General features: G+C 42.5%; 1 protein-coding gene across 2 annotated transcripts; it reads left to right on the top strand.

The window, feature by feature from the left end:
• The first annotated feature begins 926 nt into the window (after positions 1-926).
• On the top strand, positions 927-15,418 carry LOC133127427 (E3 ubiquitin/ISG15 ligase TRIM25-like). 2 transcript variants are annotated; one of them, XM_061240323.1, is made up of 6 exons: positions 927-1,978; positions 9,243-9,338; positions 9,577-9,810; positions 11,103-11,534; positions 14,093-14,286; positions 14,502-15,418. In XM_061240323.1, the coding sequence occupies exons 1-6, from the start codon at positions 1,388-1,390 to the stop codon at positions 14,569-14,571; spliced, it is 1,617 nt and encodes a 538-aa protein (XP_061096307.1). In that variant the 5' UTR covers positions 927-1,387; the 3' UTR covers positions 14,572-15,418. The 2 variants fall into 2 exon arrangements, with proteins under 2 accessions (XP_061096307.1, XP_061096308.1); XM_061240324.1 differs by lacking the exons at positions 14,093-14,286; positions 14,502-15,418 and adding an exon at positions 11,932-13,369.
• Positions 15,419-20,531: the final 5,113 nt, after the last annotated feature.

A 20,531-nucleotide genomic window follows, 5' to 3' on the forward strand; every position in this document is an offset into this window, starting at 1 on the left:
CTTGAACAAGGCCCTTAACCCTGCATTGCTCCAGGGGAGGATTGTCTCCTGCTTACTCTAATCAACTGTATGTCACTGTGGATAAGAGCATCTGCCAAATGCCAATAATGTAATGTAATCCGTGCCGCCTCTATTATGATAAACTGTGGTAGTGAACCAGCACAAGTAAGTGAAGTGTATGAACATGGCAGCAGAAGTCATTGACTGAAAAACTCCAGCCCTGTAGGAATGGGGTTACACAGTACTTGGTGACAACTTTACCCAGCTTTACCCGAATGCATTGACTGTTTCAGGCTCCAAAGTGTGAGTTTATGGGTTTATTTTAGTGTTATTGGGGCTGAAAGTTCATGGAGCCAGTGTAAGAAAGGGCAGTGGTAATGCATAAGTTGACTTCGACATAAAATCCTCTGGGTGGGTGGAGCTACAACGCGACGTCAATCACTGACTTATTTGAACCAATCAGGGGATTTTGCCTTTAGCAACTTACATTACATTACATTATTGGCATTTGGCATTTGGTATCCTGAGCAATGTACAGTTGATTAGACTAAGCAGGAGACAATCCTCCCCTGGAGCAATGCAGGGTTAAGGGCCTTGCTTGAGGGCCCAACGGCCGTGCGGCTACACCGGGATTAGAACCACCGACCTTGCGTGTCCCACTACGCTACAGGCCGCCCAACTTGTACAGAGTTCAAAGCGTGCTGCCTGTTGTTCAGTAGTTATGAACCCTCACTCTACCCCCTGTATAAATTAAGGTTTTGCTACATTCCAAATGTATTTTTGCAGTGGTAATGCATAAGTTGACTTTGACATTAAATACTCTCCCTTCCCTGCCATTTATGTGCATCAGACAGTGTTTGTGGTGCACAGGGAGCAAACTTATTTTAAAATATGATATTTGTTGACTGACATTAAGTTCAGAAAATAAGAAAATAAAGCAACTGGGACAACATGAAGGGAAGAGGGTGTGTAGGTGGTGTTGGGGGGTGGGGAGCGGGGCTATGAACTGGGAATAAGGTTGAAAACAAAGTCCACTTACTCTGGCCAAGCCTCCTGTCAGAAGCAGGTATGACCAGACAGATCACATCTTTCTCTCTATACTCACTGCTCTGCTCAGCCTGGCCTCAGTCCATCACCACACCTCCAGCAGCAGTGGGGAGAGCCAGGGAGTCCCTCCCACTCTCTGTGTCACACAGTTTCAGAGAAAACAAAACTTAACGCTGTCTATTTCAAAGAAACTAGTCTGTCTGTGTCAGTGTGAGCAGAAACATAGCAGTGTTAGCCCAGTATCGAGGCGGGTCTGCTCAGAACGAGGAAATATCTCCTGCTCTTTCTCACACAGATTCAGAGAAAAAATACATTTTTCTCTGTCACTTTGAGCAGTTAAATGGCTGAAGGTGGAGGTTTACTGGATCAGGACCAGTTCAGCTGTTCAATCTGTCTGGATCTACTGAAGGATCCGGTGACCATTCCCTGTGGACACAGTTACTGTATGGGCTGTGTTAAGGGCTGCTGGGATCAGGATGATCATACTGGTGTCTACAGCTGTCCCCAGTGCAGACAGACCTTCACGCCAAGACCTGTTCTTTGCAAAAACACCATGCTGGCTGAAGTGGTGGAGAAACTGAAGAAAACAGGATTCAAAGCTGTTCCTCCTGCTCATTTCTATGCTGGACCTGGAGACGTGGCGTGTGATGTCTGCACTGGGAGAAAGCACAAAGCCATCAAGTCCTGTCTGGTGTGTCTGGCCTCTTACTGTGAAAGTCACCTCAAACTTCATGATGAACTAAACCCAGGAAAGAGACACAAATTGATAGATGCCTCTGGAAACCTGCAGGAGAAGATCTGCTCTCATCATGACAAACTGCTAGAGATTTACTGTCATACAGATAAGCAGTTTCTCTGCTATTTGTGCACAGGTGAGGATCACAGAGGCCATAAAACAGTTTCAGTTGCAACAGCAAGAGCAGAGAAACAGGTAAGGACTGTAACTTGTGCATGAGCGGATCTATTCAAAATAGTTTTCATGATAGCCCCTGTGTTAATACACATTTCTGTTTCAATTATTCAGAATACAGGGTGGAAATTGCATTTATTTTTTCATATGTTGGGTATCACTAGCTCAGGAGGTAAGGTAAGAGCAGTCGTCCGGCAGTCGGAGGGTTGCCAGTTCGATCTCGCCCTGTGTCAAAGTGTCCCTGAGCAAGACACCAAACCCCCAATTGCTCCTGATGAGCTGGTTGGTGCCTTGCATGGTAGCCAATTGCCGTTGGTGCGTATGTGTGTGTGAATGGGTGAATAAGAACCATCAATTGTCCAGGTTTGGAGAAAGGCGCTATATGAATGCCAACCATTTACATGGTTTATGCATTTATGAACTTTGATATGTTAAGTCTGATCCAGGTAGTAGGTTTAAAAATATACAAAATATAAACATAAAAAACAGGAATAATATTGTGCTCTTTAACTGACTGTTAGAACAGCAGCTGTTAACATGCAGAGGTTAACATTTTACAGCTTCATTAAAGACAGCAGCATCAATGGTGAAAAGTTTATCATGATGCTGCAGCTCACGGAAATGCAGGTTACCGATACAGTGAAATGAAAACAAGAGTTCTCACTGTTTTGTCCTTTCCTATAAGGGATAGAAACATCCATCCATCCATCGTCACCCGCTTATCCGGAGTCGGGTCGCGGTGGCAGTAGGCAAAGCCGGATATTCCAGGCGTCCCTCTCCCCAGCAACACATTCTAGCTCCTCCTGGGGGATCCCGAGGCGTTCCCAGGCCAGGAGAAATATATAATCTCTCCAGCAGGCTCTGGGTCTACCTTGGGGTCTCCGCCCAGTTGGACGAGCCCGGAAAACCTCCAGGGGTCAATATAGATTAAATATCCTGATACAGGGGTCACTATAGATTAAGTATCCTGATACAGGGGTAACTATAGATTAAGTATTCTGATACATAGGTCACTATAGATTAAATATCCTGATCCAGGGGTAACTATAGATTAAATATCCTGATACAGGGGTCACTATAGATTAAATATCCCGATACAGGGGTCACTATAGATTTAATATCCCGATACAGGGGTCACTATAGATTTAATATCCCAATACAGGGGTAACTATAGATTAAGTATTCTGATACAGAGGTCACTATAGATTAAATATCCTGATCCAGGGGTAACTATAGATTAAATATCCTGATACAGGGGTCACTATAGATTAAATATCCCGATACAGGGGTCACTATAGATTTAATATCCCGATACAGGGGTCACTATAGATTTAATATCCTGATACAGGGGTCACTATAGATTTAATATCACAATACAGAGGTCACTATAGATTAAATATCCCGATACAAGGGTCACTATAGATTAAATATCCAGATACAGGGGTCACTATAGATTTAATATCTCGATACAGAGGTCACTATAGATTTAATATCCGAATACAGGGGTCACTATAGGTTAAGTATCCTGATACAGGGGTCACAATAGATTAAATATTGTGATACAGGGGTCACTAAAGATTAAATATCCTAATACAGGGATCCCGATAGATTTAATATCCCAATACAGGGGTAACTATAGATTAAGTATCCTGATACAGGGGTCACTATAGATTAAATATCCTGATACAGGGGTCACTATAGATTAAATATCCTGATACAGGGGTCACTATAGATTTAATATCCTGATACAGGGGTCACTATAGATTAAATATCCTGATACAGGGGTCACTATAGATTTAATATCCTGATACAGGGGTCACTATAGATTAAATATCCTGATACAGGGGTCACTATTGATTAAATATCCCAATACAGGGGTCACTATAGATTTAATATCCCAATACAGGGGTCACTATAGATTAAATATCCTGATACAGGGTTCACTGTAGATTCAATATCCTGATACAGGGGTCACTATAAATTCAATATCCTGATACAGGGGTCACTATAGATTAAATATCCAGATACAGGGGTCACTATAGATTAAATATCCAAATACAGGGGTCAGTATAGATTAAAAATCCAATCCAGGGGTAACTATAGATTAAATATCCTGATACAGGGGTCACTATAGATTAAATATTGTGATACAGGGGTCACTAAAGATTTAATATCCCAATACAGGGGTAACTATCCATCCATCCATCCATCCATTATCTGAACCCGCTTATCCTGATCAGGGTCGCAGGGGGGCTGGAGCCTATCCCAGCATACATTGGGCGAAAGGCAGGAATACACCCTGGACAGGTCGCCAGTCCATCGCAGGGCACACACACCATTCACTCACACACTCATACCTACGGGCAATTTAGACTCTCCAATCAGCCTAACGTGCATGTCTTTGGACTGTGGGAGGAAACCGGAGTACCCGGAGGAAACCCACGCAGACACGGGGAGAACATGCAAACTCCGCACAGAGAGGCCCCGGCCGACGGGGATTCGAACCCAGGACCTCCTTGCTGTGAGGCCAGGGGTAACTATAGATTACATATTCTGATACAGAGGTCACTATAGATTAAATATCCTGATCCAGGGGTAACTATAGATTAAATATCCTGATACAGGGGTCACTATAGATTAAATATCCCGATACAGGGGTCACTATAGATTAAGTATCCTGATACAGGGGTCACTATAGATTAAATATCCTGATACAGGGGTCACTATAGATTAAATATCCTGATACAGGGGTCACTATAGATTTAATATCCTGATACAGGGGTCACTATAGATTCAATATCCTGATACAGGGGTCACTATAGATTTAATATCCTGATACAGGGGTCACTATAGATTAAATATCCTGATACAGGGGTCACTATTGATTAAATATCCCAATACAGGGGTCACTATAGTTTTAATATCCCAATACAGGGGTCACTATAGATTAAATATCCTGATACAGGGTTCACTGTAGATTCAATATCCTGATACAGGGGTCACTATAAATTCAATATCCTGATACAGGGGTCACTATAGATTAAATATCCAGATACAGGGGTCACTATAGATTAAATATCCAAATACAGGGGTCAGTATAGATTAAAAATCCAATCCAGGGTTACTATAGATTTAATATCCTGATACAGGGGTCACTATAGATTAAATATCCTGATACAGGGGTCACTATAGATTTAATATCCCAATACAGGGGTAACTATAGATTGCATATTCTGATACAGGGGTCACTATAGATTAAATATCCAGATACAGGGGTCACTATAGATTAAATATCCAAATACAGGGGTCAGTATAGATTAAAAATCCAATCCAGGGTTACTATAGATTTAATATCCTGATACAGGGGTCACTATAGATTAAATATCCTGATACAGGGGTCACTATAGATTAAATATCCTGATACAGGGGTCACTATAGATTTAATATCCTGATACAGGGGTCACTATAGATTCAATATCCTGATACAGGGGTCACTATAGATTTAATATCCTGATACAGGGGTCACTATAGATTAAATATCCTGATACAGGGGTCACTATTGATTAAATATCCCAATACAGGGGTCACTATAGTTTTAATATCCCAATACAGGGGTCACTATAGATTAAATATCCTGATACAGGGTTCACTGTAGATTCAATATCCTGATACAGGGGTCACTATAAATTCAATATCCTGATACAGGGGTCACTATAGATTAAATATCCAGATACAGGGGTCACTATAGATTAAATATCCAAATACAGGGGTCAGTATAGATTAAAAATCCAATCCAGGGTTACTATAGATTTAATATCCTGATACAGGGGTCACTATAGATTAAATATCCTGATACAGGGGTCACTATAGATTTAATATCCCAATACAGGGGTAACTATAGATTGCATATTCTGATACAGAGGTCACTATAGATTAAATATCCTGATCCAGGGGTAACTATAGATTAAATATCCTGATACAGGGGTCACTATAGATTAAATATCCCGATACAGGGGTCACTATAGATTAAGTATCCTGATACAGGGGTCACTATAGATTAAATATCCTGATACAGGGGTCACTATAGATTAAATATCCTGATACAGGGGTCACTATAGATTTAATATCCTGATACAGGGGTCACTATAGATTCAATATCCTGATACAGGGGTCACTATAGATTTAATATCCTGATACAGGGGTCACTATAGATTAAATATCCTGATACAGGGGTCACTATAGATTTAATATCCCAATACAGGGGTCACTATAGATTAAATATCCTGATACAGGGTTCACTGTAGATTCAATATCCTGGTACAGGGGTCACTATAAATTCAATATCCTGATACAGGGGTCACTATAGATTAAATATCCAGATACAGGGGTCACTATAGATTAAATATCCAAATACAGGGGTCAGTATAGATTAAAAATCCAATCCAGGGGTAACTATAGATTAAATATCCTGATACAGGGGTCACTATAGATTAAATATTGTGATACAGGGGTCACTAAAGATTAAATATCCTAATACAGGGATCCCTATAGATTTAATATCCCAATACAGGGGTAACTACAGATTAAGTATCCTGATACAGGGGTCACTATAGATTAAATATCCTGATACAGGGGTCACTATAGATTAAATATCCCGATACAGGGGTCACTATAGATTAAATATCCAAATACAGGGGTCAGTATAGATTAAAAATCCGATCCAGGGTCACTATAGATTAAATATCCTGATACAAGGGTCACTATAGATTAAATATCCAAATTCAGGGGTCAGTATAGATTAAATATCCGACATAGGGGTCACTATAGATTGAATATCCTGATACAGAGGTAACTATAGATTACATATTCTGATACAGAGGTCACTATAGATTAAATATCCCAATACAGGGGTAACTATAGATTACATATTCTGATACAGAGGTCACTATAGATTAAATATCCTGATCCAGGGGTAACTATAGATTAAATATCCTGATACAGGGGTCACTATAGATTAAATATCCAAATTCAGGGGTCAGTATAGATTAAATATCCGACATAGGGGTCACTATAGATTGAATATCCTGATACAGAGGTCACTATAGATTAAATATCCCAATACAGGGGTCACTATAGTGACTGACATAGTCATGTTTGCGTGGGGGTGACATGACTGCTAGAGGACGGTTGCATGTTCATGCAACGCTACGCATGTTTGGTTACATATACAGTGCATCCGGAAAGTATTCACAACACTTCACTATTCCCACATTTTGTTATGTTACAGCCTTATTCCAAAATGGAATAAATTCATTTTTTTCCTCAAAATTCTACACACAACACCCCATAATGACAACATGAAAGAAGTTTTTTTGAAATTTTTGCAAATTTATTAAAAATAAAAAACTAAGAAATCACATGTACATAAGTATTCACAGCCTTTGCCATGAAGCTCAAAATTGAGCTTAGGTGCATCCTGTTTCCACTGATGAACTTGAGATGTTTCTACAGCTTTATTGGCGTCCACCTGTGGTAAATTCAGTTGATTGGACATGATTTTGAAAGGCACACACCTGTCTATATAAGGTCCCACAGTTGACAGTGCATGTCGGCACACAAACCAAGCATGAAGTCAAAGGAATTGTCTGTAGACCTCCAAGACAGGATTGTCTCGAGGCACAAATCTGGGGAAGGGTACAGAAAAATTTCTGCTGCTTTGAAGGTCCCAATGAGCACAGTGGCCTCCATCATCCTTAAATGGAAGAAGTTTGGAACCACCAGGACTCTTCCTAGAGCTGGCCACCCGTCTAAACTGAGCAATCGGAGGAGAAGGGCCTTTGTCAGGGAGGTGACCAAGAACCCGATGGTCACTCTGTCAGAGCTCCAGCATTCCTCTGTGGAGAGAGGAGAACCTTCCAGAAGGACAGCCATCTCTGCAGCAATCCACCAATCAGGCCTGTATGGTAGAGTGGCCAGACAGAAGCCACTCCTTAGTAAAAGGCACATGGCAGCCCGCCTGGAGTTTGCCAAAAGGCACCTGAAGGACTTTCAGACCATGAGAAACAAAATTCTCTGGTCTGATGAGTCAAAGATTGAACTCTTTGGCGTGAATGCCAGGCGTCATGTTTGAAGGAAACCAGGCACCGCTCATCACCTGGCCAATACCATCCCTACAGTGAAGCATGGTGGTGGCAGCATCATGCTGTGGGGATGTTTTTCAGCGGCAGGAACTGGGAGACTAGTCAGGATTGAGGGAAAGATGCATGCAGCAATGCACAGAGACATCCTGGATGAAAACCTGCTCCAGAGCGCTCTTGACCTCAGACTGGGGTGACGGTTCATCTTTCAGCAGAACAAACAGCAACAACCCTAAGCACACAGCCAAGATATCAAAGGAGTGGCTTCAGGACAACTCTGTGAATGTATTGAGTGGCCCAGCCAGAGCCCAGACTTGAATCCGATTGAACATCTCTGGAGAGATCTGAAAATGGCTGTGCACCGACGCTCCCCATCCAACCTGATGGAGCTTGAGAGGTGCTGCAAAGAGGAATGGGTGAAACTGCCCAAAGATAGGTGTGCCAAGCTTGTGGCATCATATTCAAAAAGACTTGAGGCTGTAATTGCTGCCAAAGGTGCATCAACAAAGTATTGAGCAAAGGCTGTGAATACTTATGTGAATACTTTCATGTTGTCATTATGGGGTGTTGTGTGTAGAATTTTGAGGAAAAAAATGAATTTATTCCATTTTGGAATAAGGCTGTAACATAACAAAATGTGGGAAAAGTGAAGCGCTGTGAATGCTTTCCGGATGCACTGTATGCATAATATACACGCTAATAGGTTGCCTCCATCACGTCTCCAGTGTCTGTGTACTTAATGTCTGACTGGTATGGTTCTGTGTACTTTCACCAACAAGTTGACGGCACTATCACCCAGGGCTCCAGGCTCCTCACACTGTGTAGTGAACATTACATTAGACTAAGCAGGAGAGAATCCTCCCCTGGAGCAATGCAGGGTTATGGGCCTTGCTGAAGGGCCCAATGTCTGTGCGGAAATTATTGTGGCTGCACTGGGGATCAAACAACCAACCTTGCGGGTCCCAGTCATGTACATTAACCACTGACACCTGCCAACGATTCACCTATACCTGTAGCGGGCAGAGATGATTCGGCACTAACACTGGATTTCATGGAATTGGGACCCAGGGAAATACAGGTATCTCATGAAATGAATGAAATGTGAATGATAACAGTGGTACATTTTAATGATTGATATATGTCCACAGAAGCAGCTGGGGGCGACACAGAGTAAATTCCAGCAGAGAATCCAGGAGAGAGAGAAGGAGCTGCAGGATCTGAGACAGGCTGTGCAGTCACTCAAGGTGGGTACTGACCAGAGGAGAAGACAACAGCTGACTGCTAGAAGAGCCATTTCAGGGCTCAGTCAGGGCTCTCCTCCAGTCAGCCAGTGAGGAGCCCAGTGTTGGGCCACTTTCCAGCCCTGTGAGGCTCAATCCCACTGAGCCACACTGTGGGTAACAGGCTGTCTGGGGTCCCAGTAAGAGCTGAGTGAAAGGCCTAGTTAAAATGTACAGCCCTCCTCTCTCTGTGTCCTAACAGAGCTCTGCACAGGCAGCAGTGGAGGACAGTGAGAGGATCTTTACTGAGATGATCCGCTCCATTGAGAGAAGGTGCTCTGAGGTGAAAGAGCTGATCAGAGATCAGGAGAAGGCTGAAGTGAGTCGGGCTGAAGGACTCCTGGAGCGACTGGAGCAGGAGATTGCTGAGCTGAGGAGGAGAGATGCTGAACTGGAGCAGCTTTCACACACAGAGGATCACATCCATTTCCTCCAGGTAACATCATTGGCTCTCTGACAGAGCTGTCTGATGGAGCTGCTCCTGATTCCTCATCTGACTGGAATTTCTGACCCACACTGTAGGGCAGGGCAGCCTGTAGGCTAATACATGACTGGGACCACTGGGTGGTTCAAGCCCCAGTGCAGCCACAATAAGATTTGTACAGTAAATGGTAAATGGTTGGCATTTATATTGCGCCTTTATCCAAGCGCTGTATAATTGATGCTTCTCATTCACCCATTCATACACACACTCACACACCAACGGCGATTGGCTGCCATGCAATGCGCCGACCAGCTCATCAGGAGCATTTGGAGGTTAGGTGTCTTGCTCAGGGACACTTCGACACAGCCCGGGCGGGGGATTGAACCGGCAACCCTCCGACTGCCAGACGACTGCTCTTACTGCCTGAGCCATGTCGCCCCCTAACAGCACTGCTGTTAGGCCCTTGGGCAGGGCCCTTAAATCAGGGCCCATTGCTCCAGGGCGATTGGCCCCTGCTTAGACTAATCAACTGTAAGCCGCTTTGAATAAAAGCATCGGCTTAATAACAAATTGTTGTAATTGTAACGGTGGAAATGATCACTGTTGTCCTCCCTGCTGAAAAAAACAGCTCAAGCTGGGTTTTGATACAGTTCAGATGAGCTCCCAGCTCAACATGGTTTAGGTGGTTGACCAGTTCAGACAAACTCCGAGACCAGTTCAGGCAAACTCCCAGACCACTTCAGACAAACTCCCAGACCACTTCAGACAAACTCCTAGACCAGTTCAGACAATTTCCCAGACCAGTTCAGTAAAACTCCCAGACCAGTTCAGACAAACTCCCAGACCAGTTCAGACAATCTCCCAGACCAGTTCAGACAATCTCCCAGACCAGTTCAGACAAACTCCCAGACCAGTTCCGACAATCTCCCAGACCAGTTCAGAAAATCTCCCAGACCAGTTCAGACAATCTCCCAGACCAACATGTTTTGCCCCCCTCAAGCTATGTTTTGAAACTGCCGATAGGCGGTTGACCAGTTACCAGCTCAGACAAGCTAGCTTGTTTTTGTGCTTGTTTAGTGGTGTATTTATACCCCTTTGTTTCTATCTTTCATTGACAGATTGTTAGGTGTCTCCCCCCCCCCCCCCCCCTCTAGATTTACTCTTTCGTTCTGATTTCACCTGTTGTGTTTGGCTATTTCGTTTTTGATTTAGGATTCTCCTTTTGTTTGGACTGCCTGTGTGTTATCAACCCTTTGCTTGTGACATTGACCTCTCTCTCTCTCTCTCTCTCTCTCTCTCATTAGAGCTCTAAGTCTCTCTGTGTCCCTCCTGGACCTGGAGACGTACCCATCACTGTCAGTCCACACATCTCCTTTGAGGCTGTGAGGAAATGTGTCTCTGAGCTGAAAGAGCGACTGGAGGACGTCTGCAAGGGGGAAATGTCTCAGATCTCCAGGGCAGACAGCGCAGTGGATGTTCATGGCTGCTTTACTGAAGGGGAGACCTGTCCCCTCTGCATGGAGCCCTTTCAGAAGAAGCAGAGGCTGATGTGTACTCATGCCATCTGTGCAGCCTGTCTGGAGAGATCTGTAGAAAGACTGGGTCTCCAGTGTCCAGTGTGTCAACAAGCACTCAGAGTGCTGGGAGACCAGCCAGAGGGACAGATGACATGGAAAGCTTCGTTGTTCTCTGAGTATTTAGTGATTACCTACAATATTCCTGATGGAATACAGACAGTAAGTAGTAATTCATATTTCATTACTATTGGAGTCGTGCTGTATGAACCCCCAAATACACCAGAAAGTGGAAGTATTTGAGAGGTGAAGGACGCGTGTAGTCTGACCAATGCTACTGGAACAGGGTAAATTTAATTTTGTTCTTATTTATCTGACTCCAAAAGATAAGTTCAACTGTTCCTCTGTTCTAACAGTTCAACAAAAGGAACTGCAAATGTCCACCAATAGTGTGGCTCTATACGATCGCTATTTATAAGGCCATTTGCACTTTGGCAGTTACCGACGTGACTTTTAAAAAGCGAGTTTTCTGCCCACCATATTCGTCAAGTTCTTTTAAACTCAAGTAACTTATTCACATATGGGTGATTCAATGTTTCGATGTGTCTTTAATTTACAGGGTTTCATGCTGTCCGTGAGTTTTTAGACACACAAGACGCATGGGTCTCTCCTCCTCTCCCACTACATTAACAGTGAATCCGAGAACTAGATATGCCTCGTCATATTTTCTAGACTTTTCTAGACTTTGACTTTGACTTTGACTTTACTCCTGACTGGGTTGTCTGTTTTGAAACCTCATCTGCTTCTCTTTTCCCTGTTAAATACTTGACCATCTTCCATCGATCTTACGTTACACTTGTCTGTTTCTGCTCCACAAATCATGTTAAAAATGTTCTGCAGTACGATGAATGGAGCTCACAGCAATATAAATATATGACTGTAAGTAGCCTATTCATGATATTAGGACTCTTCCCCCTCACACTAGTACAATGTCAGATCTGTACATCACATGATAACAAAGTAAAAACAAGACAAATATTGTGTAAATACAATATTCCCAGTGGAATACAGATGGTAAGAAAACGCTGTTTGTGAAATAATTCTTAATAAGGGGAAAAATAACATTTTACAGCTGTATCACTGCAAATATATTTCATCATTTTGTTTCCAAACATTTAGTTGCATTCTATTGGCTAGCCAATAGAGTGTAGTGCTCCAACATGCTTTTGGTGTGTTTTATTGATATTGTTTTTTTGTTTGTTTTTTTATTGATATTTGTTCCTTGTCAGTTATAAATACAGTACTGTGCAAAAGTCTTAGGCACCTGTATTACATTCTGTACAGATAAGATTCTTTCAAAAAGAATTAAATGAAAGGTCCTAAATAAACGTACTATGCATTTTACATTACATTTTAGTCATTTGGCAGAATAGGTAAAAACGGAATCAAATCAATATTTTTTGTGACCACCCTTTGGCGTTAAAACTGCATCACTTCTCTGAGATGGCCAACGCTGTCCTGCAGTTCTATAAGACAATCAGCAGGGAGGTTGTTCCAAGCATGTTGGAGAACACAGTTCTTCTGCAGACTTTTGATGGCTCCTTGCTTCTCTCAAGTTTTCATATAAAAAGTTGTCAATGTCAAATATGTTCTTTTATACTAACACATACAAAAAAAAAAGCATATATATATAAATATAATAAATATATATACAGTGGTGTGAAAAACTTGGGTTCTGCAGCAGGACAATGATCCAAAACACACCAGCAAGTCCACCTCTGAATGGCTGAAGAAAAACAAAATGAAGACTTTGGAATGGCCTAGTCAAAGTCCTGACCTGAATCCTATTGAGATGCTGTGGCATGACCTTAAAAAGGCGGTTCAAGCTCGAAAACCCTCCAATGTGGCTGAATTACAACAATTCTGCAAAGATGAGTGGGCCAAAATTCCTCCACAGCGCTGTAAGTGACTCATTGCAAGTTATCGCAAACGCTTGATTGCAGTTGTTGCTGCTAAGGGTGGCCCAACCAGTTATTAGGTTTAGGGGGCAATCACTTTTTCACACAGGGCCATGTAGGTTTGGATTTTTTTTCTCCCTTAATAATAAAAACCTTCATTTAAAAACTGCATTTTGTGTTTACTTGTGTTGTCTTTGAATAATATTTAAATTTGTTTGATGATATGAAACATTTAAGTGTGACAAACATGCAAAAAAATAAGAAATCAGGAAGGGGGCAAACACTTTTTCACACCACTGTATATATAATATATATATATAATAAAGTCTAGGGTGCCTAAGACTTCTGCACAGTACTGTATTTTAAGTTTCCATGGTATTAGTGCTCTTCCACCTGGCTATACAGGGGTCACTATGTAAAACATATCCCCACATAGGGGTCATTATAGATTAAATATCCCGATACAGGGGTCACTATAGATTACATATCCTCATAGAGGTTTCACTGTAAAATCTTATCTCAATACAAATATTTGAAAATTATTTGTAATTGTATGGACGCTAATCGCTGTGTTGATACGTGGTAATCAAAAGTGGCTTGAACCACCAACCTTCCAGGTCCCAATCAAGCACCTTGTTCACGAGGCTATAGCCTGCACCCACTTCTCATTTTGTCTATTTTTTTCCTGTGTGTCTCTGTAAAATAACTGGCAGACAAATGGAGTTTAATTGAACACTGAACACGTGTGTATATGTACACAGACACGTAAGATGTACTTCCATACAGTTCCCCTTTTCTCTGTGTGTTATATTGTGTGCGCAGGAGGCCCATCCCAACCCAGGGAAGCCCTTCACTGGACTCCACACACAGTCCTGCTTACCAAACAGCCCAGAGGGCCAGGAGGTGCTGAAGCTGCTACAAAGAGCCTTTGAGCAGAAGCTGATTTTTACTGTGGCTGCAACCCATGGAGCTGCAGACACAGTCATCTACACTGACATCCCCCATGCAGCATCACCGTATGGTCTTTTAGTGTTATTCACAAAGTTCTGTAACTGCAGGATTTGGTTTATTTTTCAGATTATTTGTATAAATATGAATTATTGTATCGTTGATAATCTCTCAGTTACCGGCAGTATCAGTGTGGCTGTAGAACCTGTGGGTTTCTCCATGTCTCCTGTGTTGAGCTCAGTCCTTCTGCTCCTTGATCAGTGTGTGTTTCTGTCTTACACAGGGTTAAATGCAAACAGCCTGGATTCCTGCAGAGATTGAAGGCAGCGCTCAGAGCCAAAGGCATTGAGTGATGAACAGAGACGTCAGGTCCACCCACTCAGAACAGCGCCACCAAGTGGACCAGAAGAGAAACACTCAGAGAAACACACATTGCAAAGATGTCAGGGGCTCCTGACCAATCACTTATTTAAGCAGTCCTTGTCTCCTCAGCCCTGATCGAGTTCCACCATCTTATTTACACTCAGACTTATGTTTTAGACTTATTGGTCTTCTGCTGCTGTAGCTGGTAAACAGGTCTACCTAATAAAGTGGTCACTGAGTGTGTGTATATATATATATACAGTACTGTGCAGAAGTCTTAGGCACCTTGGACTTTATTATATATATGTATTTTTTTGTGTGTGTGTTAGTATGAAATAACACATTTGAGATTTCCAAATATTCATTTTCCAAAACATTTAATTTCACAGAGACATTTTTGTATTTAATTTAATGTAACATATTATTGTAAGCATAAAATATACATATTATTTTTTACATAAAAACTTGATCAAGGCTGTCTGAGATCAGAAGCAAGGAGCCAGCCAAAGTCTGCAGAAGAACTGTTGCAAGTTCTCCAACGTGCTTGGAACAACCTCCCTGCTGATTGTCTTATAGAATTGCAGGACAGCGTTGGCTATCTCAGAGAAGTGAGGCAGTTTTAACGCCGAAGGGTGGTCACAAAAAATATTGATTTGATTCAGTTTTTAACCGTTCTGTCAAATTACTAAAATGTAATGTAAAATGTATAGTATGTTTATTTAGGACCTTTCATAGAATTATTTTTGAAAGAATCTTATCTGTACAGAATGTTATACAGGTGCCTAAGACTTTTGCGCAGTACTGTATATATATATATGGATAAGAGCGTCTTCCATGAATGCCATGAATGTAATGTAATATATATATATATATATATATATATATATATATATATATATATATATATATATATATATATATATATATATATATACCTACATACATACACACACACACACACACACACACACACCGATCACCCACAACATTAAAACCACCCGACATATTTGAAAATGCATGGCATCTAATCCTGCATCAGTCTCATCCGTCTTATACATACACGTATATCTACGTCTATATATACATGTGTATATATATATATATATATATATATATATATATATATATATATATATATACACACGCCGATGCGTCATATGCCTGAACACACACACACATACACACACATTTGTGTGTGTGTGTGTGAGTGCCTGTGTGTGTGTGTGCGTGTGTTTGTGTTCAGGCATATAACACGTGAAATAATATATAACATATGACACATTAATTATTTCATTATTTTATGTAATAAGTATGCCTTATGATCATTTGCTTGTCTCACCTTCTTTAACTGTACAGGCCCAGTCCTTGGGGAGGGTCATCACCTCAATAATATTCTGTCTATTGGGTTTTAATTCAGGGCCAGAAGAATATTTTAGGAAGAAATTCTACATTTGTAAATCATAATTTTTACAGGGACAGCATTGAGGTCTCTGGGACCCCAAACATCGAGGAAGTGAAGGTGATATCAACGAAACAAGAGGGATCATAATAATCACGTTTGAACATGTCTTCTCTGTGTGAAGACACTTCCTGACTGGAGAAGCACACAGAACACACATTGTCATATGGGAGTATCAGGATGTATTCATGTCATTTCTTCTGATTGCTTGTTCTGTTCCAAACCCTTCACTCAGAGCTGTATGGGAACAATGTGCGTCCGAACACACAGGTTTCATTCCTTATTTCTGTAAATAGCATTAAATTGAAGAATATAAATCTGAATATAATATGCTTAACTCCTTAAACTTTTCCTCCCTCATCTATATGTTTTGTGGTAAAATTGAGCCAAAAATAAAAGAATTAAAGGAACGTCTCTCTGCTTGTGGTCAGAGAAGCATTTCCTGCGTTTGAGAGCAATAGGACTGTGACAGCAAGGGGTAAGATCTGTTTCAGGGTTTCATGCCAACTCCTGCATTTAGATCATTAATCAGCCCAAGCTTTTATTTTATTTTATAAAGAAGTGAACTGTAGCAGCTATTTGCACATTTACACCTGGTTTGGATCATGTGGAATATTAATGTAATTATTTTATTTATTTTATTTTATTTTATTTTGCATTTTTATTACTTGGCCTGATAAACTATGGCAGTGAGCCAGTACAGGTGTATAAAGTTGTTAACATAATTATATATTGGCAACAACTTTACCCACAAAGAGCAATGATTGGATGAACCTTTTCAGGCTCCAAAGTCGCTGATTGGCTGGAGTCCTCCCACCTTGTTGCCTAGGCCTCAATGAAATGGATGCTGACTGGACAGAAATGACAGAAACCCGCCGATGCTGTGCGGTCTCTGGTGAGCAAAGAGACACTGTAATCCTGTCCGCTTGAAGCCCTCCCATCATGGAGCCAATCACACATTACCCTGCTGGCCTTCCAGCCAATCGCACATCACCCTGGGGCCCATAGATGTGAGATATTATTTATTTCAGGTCACGTTTGTGTGATTATGGTTCAGAGTTCATGGATCTGGTGCAGGAGGGTAATAAATAGCAGCAGGAAAGGCCTGGCAGTGGGCAGGAGTTCACTGTGACATTAAATACTCGCCCTTCTCTGAAATTTATGCATATTAGACGCTGTTTGTGGTACACAGAGAGCAATCTTATTTTAAACTCTTGGGTAAATATCAGCTCAACATAGAGTCGCTCTCTTAGTCGTCCAGGTGTACCATGCAAGAAGATATTAAGTGTCCACAAACATTGAATAAATTGAGGTTTATTAAAAATCATTAATATGTTTTCGTATGGCAATATAATAAGTTATGATCCTGATAGGCTCAACTGTGTGAAGGTACTCACCAGAAGTACAGCGTCTGCTAATATATCATAACGGTGTCTGTGTGTGTCTGTGTGTGTGTGTGGGTGTGTCTGTGTGTGTGTGTATGTGCGTGTCTGTGCGTGTGTGGTTGTGTCTGTGTGTGTGTGTGTGCGTGTCTGTGCGTGAACATACAATCCGCCAGCTCCTCAGTCCACCAGTGGTTGACTGTGAGATACAGTGTGAGACGCCTCACCTCCAACGTGCTTCCCCACCGACCTAACACACTGCCCCGGCTGGGAGCCCTCCACTCATGGCCAGGCAGTGTAATTACATCACATTTGGCTGACGCTCTTACCCAGAGCCACGTGCAGTTGACTAGACTAAGCGGGAGACGATCCTCCCCTGGTGCAATGCAGGGTTAAGGGCCTTGCTCGAGGGCCCAACGGCTGTGCGGATCTTATTGTGGCTACAGCGGGATTAGAACCACCGACCTTGCGTGTCCCGCTCCTTTACCTTAACCACTACGCTACAGGCCGCCCCCACTCTGGATCTGACCCCCATATCATGCAGGAATAGTGCTCTGCATGCGGGAGGAGAGAGGAGCAGGCCCACCTGTAGGGGGCCTGTTATGGGGTCACATGGCTGCAGCGGGTGGGTGTAGCGTGTGTATTCAGCCAATTACATTTTTTTATGAGTCTTTTTCCACTCAGATAGAGATCAGCTAATATGATAATGGCCTGGTTGTTACTACCCTTGGGGGAGGGGGGGGGGGCAGACAATTCCTGATCGATAGATTATCTTTTGACCTTTTTTTTTTTTTTTTATCAAAAAATGAGGCTTTTGCTTTTTTAGCACAGCTGCTGGCTCTACTCTACTCTTTTGAACCCAAAATCCTACTCTACTCTACTGGGGCGACATGGCTCAGGCAGTAAGAGCAGTCGTCTGGCAGTCGGAGGGTTGCCGGTTCGATCCCCCGCCCGGGCTGTGTCGAAGTGTCCCTGAGCAAGACACCTAACCCCCAAATGCTCCTGACGAGCTGGTCGGCGCCTTGCATGGCAGCCAATCGCCGTTGGTGTGTGAATGGGTGAATGAGAAGCATCAATTGTACAGCGCTTTGTGATAAAGGCGCTATATAAATGCCAACCATTTTACTCCCAGTAGAGCACTAGCCCAGAACTCGAAATTCGTCCCAGAACCCTGGCTGGCTCTCGTTGATCAGGTCCCCTCTCCCCGCCACCGGTTCCTCACCCCAACACCCGCTTCATTGGCATTTGTCAGCGCGAGGACCGGAATTGTGCCAAAGAAAGTCAAGGGAGCCATTCAACACAGTCAGAGACGTAGGCCAAAGAATAGGCTTGTCAAAAAAACCAGCTTGGAACATTATGTTAAGGAAAGAGAGCACTGGTGAGCTCGTAGGTCGGCAAAGGAAGGCCTCAACAGTTGATGACCGAAGAATTCTCGCCCTTAATGAAGAAAAACCAGCAAACCCCTGTCCGAAAGGTCAGAAACACTCTTCAGGAGGCAGGTGTGGATGCATCAGTGAGTAATCTCCGCAGAAGGGCTACATTGCAAGGTGCAGACAACCAGTTAGCTGCATAAACAGGATGGCCTGCTAAGTAGTACCTAAAAGAGCCCGCAGAGTTCTGGAAAAAGGTATTGCGGACGGATAAGACTAAGACTGACTTGTGTCAGTGATGGCAAGAGCAATGTGTGGTGTCCAAGTGCCAAAGCACCCCCCCCCCCCTCATCTGTGAAACATAGTGGTGGGGGTGTTATAGTTTATATGTCATATATTATTATATGTTATAATAATTACAGTGTTATATAGGTGCTGGTCCACAAGTCTTCATTGGTGATGTAACTGCTGATAGCAGCAGCAGCAGAATCAATTCTGAAGTGTACAGAAGCATCTTATCTGCTCCAGTCCAATCAAATGCCTGCAAACTCATCAGGCCTCATGTATAAATGTGAGCCAAATGACTTTGATCCTGAATCAATCGTAAATGCACTTACACAAGCAACGCGGGATTTATAACGTAAAGTTTTGGTACGTCAGTTTGTTAGTAGGATCCAAACAGATTTCACGAGTGCCCTCATGTTGCGTGTGGAAATTGATATCCTTTTGCAACCCTAAAAACAAGGACAAGTGATGTAACAAGAAAGATGGATGTCACATTATAAAGGAAATTCTTCAGAGGGACATTTTCTCTCTCTATCTTTCTCTTTGTATCTATCTCTATCTCTCGCTCTCTCTCTCTTTCTCTCTCACTCTACCTCTCCTTCCTCTCATTACCATGATAAAAGCCTGGGAACAGAGGGAGAGCGTAGCAAATGTGCTTTTTCTATCAAAGCCCTGTTAACAGAGCTCAATCCACTCGTTCACGGTCAGCATCAATGATATTAAAACAGAACAGAAAAGCCTTTTTAGGCACTTGGCACAATTTGCTTCGAGTTAATAGACCCTTCTCCGGAGGATTTGATAAGAGTGGAGACAAGTGAAACACTTCCCAATCCAGGAAAGACACTTCCCAATCCAGAACAGACACTTCCCAGTCCAGAACAGGCACTTCCCAGTCCAGAACAAACACTTCCCAGTCCAGAACAGGCTTGCTGTATCGCATCCGTCCATGTTTCCCTTGTGAGCTGGAGTTTTTTGTTTTTTTCCTTTCTTTAAATAGTAAATAGAGTTTTTAGAAGTAAAAATACAAAACAACAACAACATCAGCAGCTGTTGCATTTTGAATTCTCATTTTCAAGATGGCAATAGGGCCAGGGATTCCCTTTGGAATTCATGATCAAAGGGAAGATGTACAGAAATCAGGGAAGGGTGTCTATAACCTTGCGTGTACGTTTTTCATTAACGCGGTTAATGTGAGTAAAGAGTAATCCTGTCCGTTTGAAGCCCTCCCATCATGGAGCCAATCGCACATCACCCTGCTGGCCTTCCAGCCAATTGCACATCACCCTGCTGGCCTTCCAGCCAATCGCACATCACCCTGCTGGCCTTCCAGCCAATCGCACATCACCCTGCTGGCCTTCCAGCCAATCGCACATCACCCTGCTGGCCTTCCAGCCAATCGCACATCACCCTGCTGGCCTTCCAGCCAATCGCACATCACCCTGCTGGCCTTCCAG

This window comes from Conger conger, chromosome 4 (genome assembly GCF_963514075.1).
Source record: "Conger conger chromosome 4, fConCon1.1, whole genome shotgun sequence".
In the NCBI taxonomy this organism is placed as follows: domain Eukaryota; kingdom Metazoa; phylum Chordata; class Actinopteri; order Anguilliformes; family Congridae; genus Conger; species Conger conger.

Coding starts and splice junctions, on each gene's coding strand:
- LOC133127427 (XM_061240323.1), top strand. CDS start 1,388: ATGGCTGAAGGTGGAGGTTTACTGGATCAGGACCAGTTCAGCTGTTCA. Junction 9,811..11,102: donor ATCACATCCATTTCCTCCAG/GTAACATCATTG, acceptor CTCTCTCATTAG/AGCTCTAAGTCTCTCTGTGT. Junction 14,287..14,501: donor ATCCCCCATGCAGCATCACC/GTATGGTCTTTT, acceptor TGTCTTACACAG/GGTTAAATGCAAACAGCCTG.